General features: G+C 43.6%; 1 protein-coding gene across 1 annotated transcript in view; it reads right to left on the reverse strand.

Annotated features, from left to right (window-relative positions):
• LOC106816995 (unconventional myosin-VI-like) overlaps positions 1–3,252 on the reverse strand; it is a gene marked incomplete at its 5' end in the record, with an annotated part of 54,404 nt that extends 51,152 nt beyond the window's left edge. The window contains 2 exon segments of the mRNA XM_014821638.1: positions 2,476–2,549; positions 3,183–3,252. Of these exon segments, the coding sequence (XP_014677124.1) occupies positions 2,476–2,549; positions 3,183–3,252 (144 nt within the window).
• Between the last annotated feature and the right edge of the window lie 1,250 nt (positions 3,253–4,502).

The raw sequence follows: 4,502 nt of genomic DNA on the forward strand, positions 1-4,502 counted from the left end.
GAACCCTCTATAGCTAAATGTACCAATCTCGTATCTATTGCAATCTCTATCTCTGACTCTCACCGATCTCTAGTCGAACACGCGGTTATATCTCACATAGGTAGGCACGCCTACCTATTGTTTATGGTCAGTCCGTACTACGTTACTGTCTGTAATTGGCTAATTCTACCAATGTCTAGTCCAGCGTTATATTTACACAGCTGGCCTGTATGCCAACCTGGAACAATAGCTTATTCCTGTATATTTATTTATCTGTCTTTCGACGGTATTACAAGTATATATATGTGTTATGTAATGTAGCCGCATGCACGCACGCACGCACGCACGCACGTGTACATGCACACGCACGCACGCCCGCACGTGTACGTGTACACGCACGCACGCCAGCACGTGTACGTGCACACGCACGCACGCCAGCACGTGTACGTGCACACGCACGCACGCCCGTGTAATACCGTCGAAAGACAGATAAATAAATATACAGGAATAAGCTATTGTTCCAGGTTGGCATACAGGCCAGCTGTGTAAATATAACGCTGGACTAGACAGTGGTAGAATTAGCCAATTACAGACAGTAACCTAGTACTGACTGACCATAAACAATAGGTAGGCGTGTCTACCTATGTGAGATATAACCGCGTGTTCGACTAGAGATCGGGGAGAGTCAGAGATAGAGATTGCAATAGATACGAGATTGGTACATTCAGCTATAGAGGGTTCCGCGACTTGGACTAAAAATAGCAATATTACCTACAATCCCGTGCCGCCGGCCATACCGGTTACAAAAAGAGCGAACATGTGTGGCGTGTAATCTGTAGACTGGTACTCGCTCCCACCTCTTGGTCTAGTTACTAAGCCGAGAAGTGGGAGCCAGTACCAGTCTATGTAATCTGCCAATCTGCACAATCAACCGATTTTACATTAGCTATAGTATATAGTGTTATTATTACCTCCGCCCACGGAGTTAACGGAGTAACGGAGTGGAGGGGAGGTAATGTAATCCAGTCCGCGCGGTGCGATCGATAGCGCGTTGACTCAGCGAACGGCAAGTCAGCGGCAGGCGAGTGAATCAGCAGCAACCACCAGCGAGCGGCGAGTCAGCAGCCGCCACCATCGAGCGACGAGTCAGCAGCAGGCGGGTCAGTCAGCAGCAGCTAGCTCGTAACACATACATATGTTACATGCTGGCGGAGTTATGCACTCTCCGTGAGTGCCCTCTGTCTAGTTGCAATAGATATTAGCAGTAGGTAGATCCCGATTTTTCGGGACAGGTTTATCAGCGTGGGTTGGGATGCTCCGCTAGAGTTTAATGAGATTACACAGATCAGGTTGAACGCAACACATATATATGTTCATGGACTTGAGTTTGTTTACATCGCGAGTGTTCAGAAATTTCACCGATTTTACTGCATATAGCAATCAAAAGCAGCATTTTATAACATCTGGTGTATGCACATTTGCCAACTGTCTGAAGTGTACGTAGTATAGAAGTGCTTTGATTCACTAGACTAGACAACATAGCCAAAGCACGCTATCTCGAAATAATTGCGTGCATTGGGAATCGACACCCTTACGAGAATGGAGCGAGGAACACAACTTGTGCCCATCACGTACTTATTATAGTCCATGAGCCAAACAACTTTTCATTACCAAGTTGGGGGGCAAATGCTACCATGCATTTTCGGAAAGCCCTTGGTGTGTAGATCAAGAAAATATGTGATAGCCTTGTCAGATCGGCAGCTTAAGCGGGTCACGTGACTTTAAAGTCAGTAATTTATGCAAATTTTGCTGATTTATACTAAATCTTTAAAAAATCATATCTCGATCGGATTGCAAGGTAATTCTGTCATCTCTTCAACTATTAGTTAGGTTTATGGTGAGGTTCATCTTTGCACCAAAGGTTTTTGATTATGGGATGTTGAAGTCACGTGACAAAAATATTATTTCTCAAAAATACGTAAAATTATAGGAAAAGTATCATTATACTTTAAATGATCCAGGAAAATGACTTAATATCCCACTAAAAACAATAATTAAGAATTTAGGATTTTATTGTTAATAATCCTGACCGTTTTCTTTTGTATTTTCGTGACATTTGTAGGATTTATATAACATTTTATAAACCGGAAGTAGTTTTGGTCACCCTGTGGTAGAAAAAAAGAATTCTAAAAACGTGTATTTTTCAATTATTACATTCATTTTACAAGATTAAATTTAAAATAAACTACTCTTGAGCAATTCTCTGACTAGATATGCTAATTAAATCTTTAGAGACTGATCAATATTAGACACTCTACCACATGGTTTACTAACCTTCAGGTAGCTGAACCGTGACGTATTGTATACCAATACGAGCGGAGAGAGAGAGAAAGAGACAGACAGACAGAGAGAGCAAAAAAGACAGCAATGAGCGCAGACGAGATAGACACAGCACGCTCACACACGTGTGAAAGCCGCCATTACGACCACACTCACGTATATCTGGTCGCGCTTGTAGCGAAGTCGTACATTGTTTAGCAGGGTTGCCTCGTTCAGGTACATCAACGCACCTGTAAGGTAAACGACGTCTCGTTAACTCCAGGTATACGCTGGCTACACGCCCCTCCCCTTTAACCGACTACTCGAGTTTGGAAACCTCCCCCCATTATTGAGGTAATCTCACAAACCAACGCTTCTAGTGTTTTACTAGTAAGTTCATCCTTGCTGTTGACACTACTAGCTTCTGTAACTGACCCTGTCCGGGAAAAAAACGCTTCTAGGAACAACTTGTAGTGCAAACTCGGACACATATGATTAGCTATAATGTTGTTGATATTATGATTATTCGCCAAAGCATTAAAACATACGTTACTGACCCCCTCCCCCTATATGTCCCTCACTCAACCCATCCCTACTAAATGTTTCTCACCCACCCCTCTGCCTACACCCTCCTCTCCCCCTATCTTCTCGTCCATCTCCCTAGCCCCTCTATGTGGTCATCACTCACCCCTCCCTCTATAACCATTTATCACCTGCTCCTCTGCATATACACATTCATCACACACACCCTCCCCCTATAAGGGATCATCACCCACCCCTCCCCTTATGTGGTCATCACCCACCCCCTCCCCCTATAAGGGATCATCACCCACCCATTCCCTTATGTGGTCATCACCCACCCCCTCCCCCTCCCCCTCACTCACAGTTATCGTCGACATCCTTGGTGTCATCGTCTTCGCTGGGATACACGCGGTCATAGTTTGCCTCTATCGTCTGCAATAACATCAGAACATGCTTACATCACCAACAAGAACATAGTTTGCCTCTATCGTCTGCAAGAACATCAGAACATGCTTACATCACCAACAAGAACACAGCTGTGCTAGAGGATGAGAGCAGGGAATAGAAAAGCTAGTAGCAGCTAGCTAGCTATTATTATTATTATCAAGAGAATAAATCGGATTTTTCGTGCTTTTGTTATTGTACATATATACAGTCAGTCAAAGCTGTATGCATGTATACTATGTATATATATATATATATATATATACACAAGAGTCATCCAAGAGAAACTGCAAGACTGTTCCTTATGGGCAGGTGTTCGCTCTCTTAGTAGAGGTAGTGTGATTGTATAATTTCCCCGCGGGAAATGGCGGGTAGTCTTTAAAGACAGGTTAGACAAGTTGCAAGAGATGAACTCTTGAAAGTGTTTTCATTACGAAATCAAAATTTGACATCGATTCAAATTCGAGGAAATCGACTCCATAGGGATTCAATTCTGTTTCAAAATTTCCAAATCAAAATCAAAATCAAAATGTATTGAATTAATTTAATGTAAAACTAAACAGACTGGCTGCAGAAGAGAGAAATTTACATAGGTTGGTGAACACTAACAGCAGTTATCTATCTAGCTATCTATATATCTTATGCTGTACCCTCTCCACATCTCACGCTTGCTCTTGTGCTAACTTAGTCTCGCTCTCCTTCGCTCTCTCTCTCTCTCTTTCTCTTTCTCTCTCTCTCTCTAAGGAGAAGGGAGGGAAGACGCAAGAGTGTGACATACGGAGGGTAGGAGAGAGAGGACGGAGAAGGGTGAGGTAGATAGAGAGGTGAAGAGAGAGAGGTAGCTAGGGAGAGAGAGGTAGAGAGGGAAGTAGAGAGAGAGGTAGAGAGGGGGAGAGAGGTAGAGAGGGAGAGAGAGGTAGAGAGGTAGAGAGGTAGAGAGGTAGAGAGACTGGGAGAGAGAGGGACGTAGAGAAGGAGAGAGAATTTGTGATAAGAACATGCTGTGACGTGCAGAGTGAGAAACAGAAAAGATGCGAACAACAACAAAAACAGTAAAATCACAGAAGAACTGCGATGAACATCGGCTGAACATATACGCTGAACAACCAGCAGCAGCATCTGCAAAGAATACCATGAAGAACATGTGCAAAGGAAGGCCACGATGAACATTAGCCACACTGCGTTCTTGCGAACACGCGTGGAGAACATCCTAGGAACGTATATGGAACAAACGCCGG

This window comes from Priapulus caudatus, unplaced genomic scaffold (genome assembly GCF_000485595.1).
Source record: "Priapulus caudatus unplaced genomic scaffold, Priapulus_caudatus-5.0.1 Scaffold1556, whole genome shotgun sequence".
Taxonomy (NCBI): domain Eukaryota; kingdom Metazoa; phylum Priapulida; class Priapulimorpha; order Priapulimorphida; family Priapulidae; genus Priapulus; species Priapulus caudatus.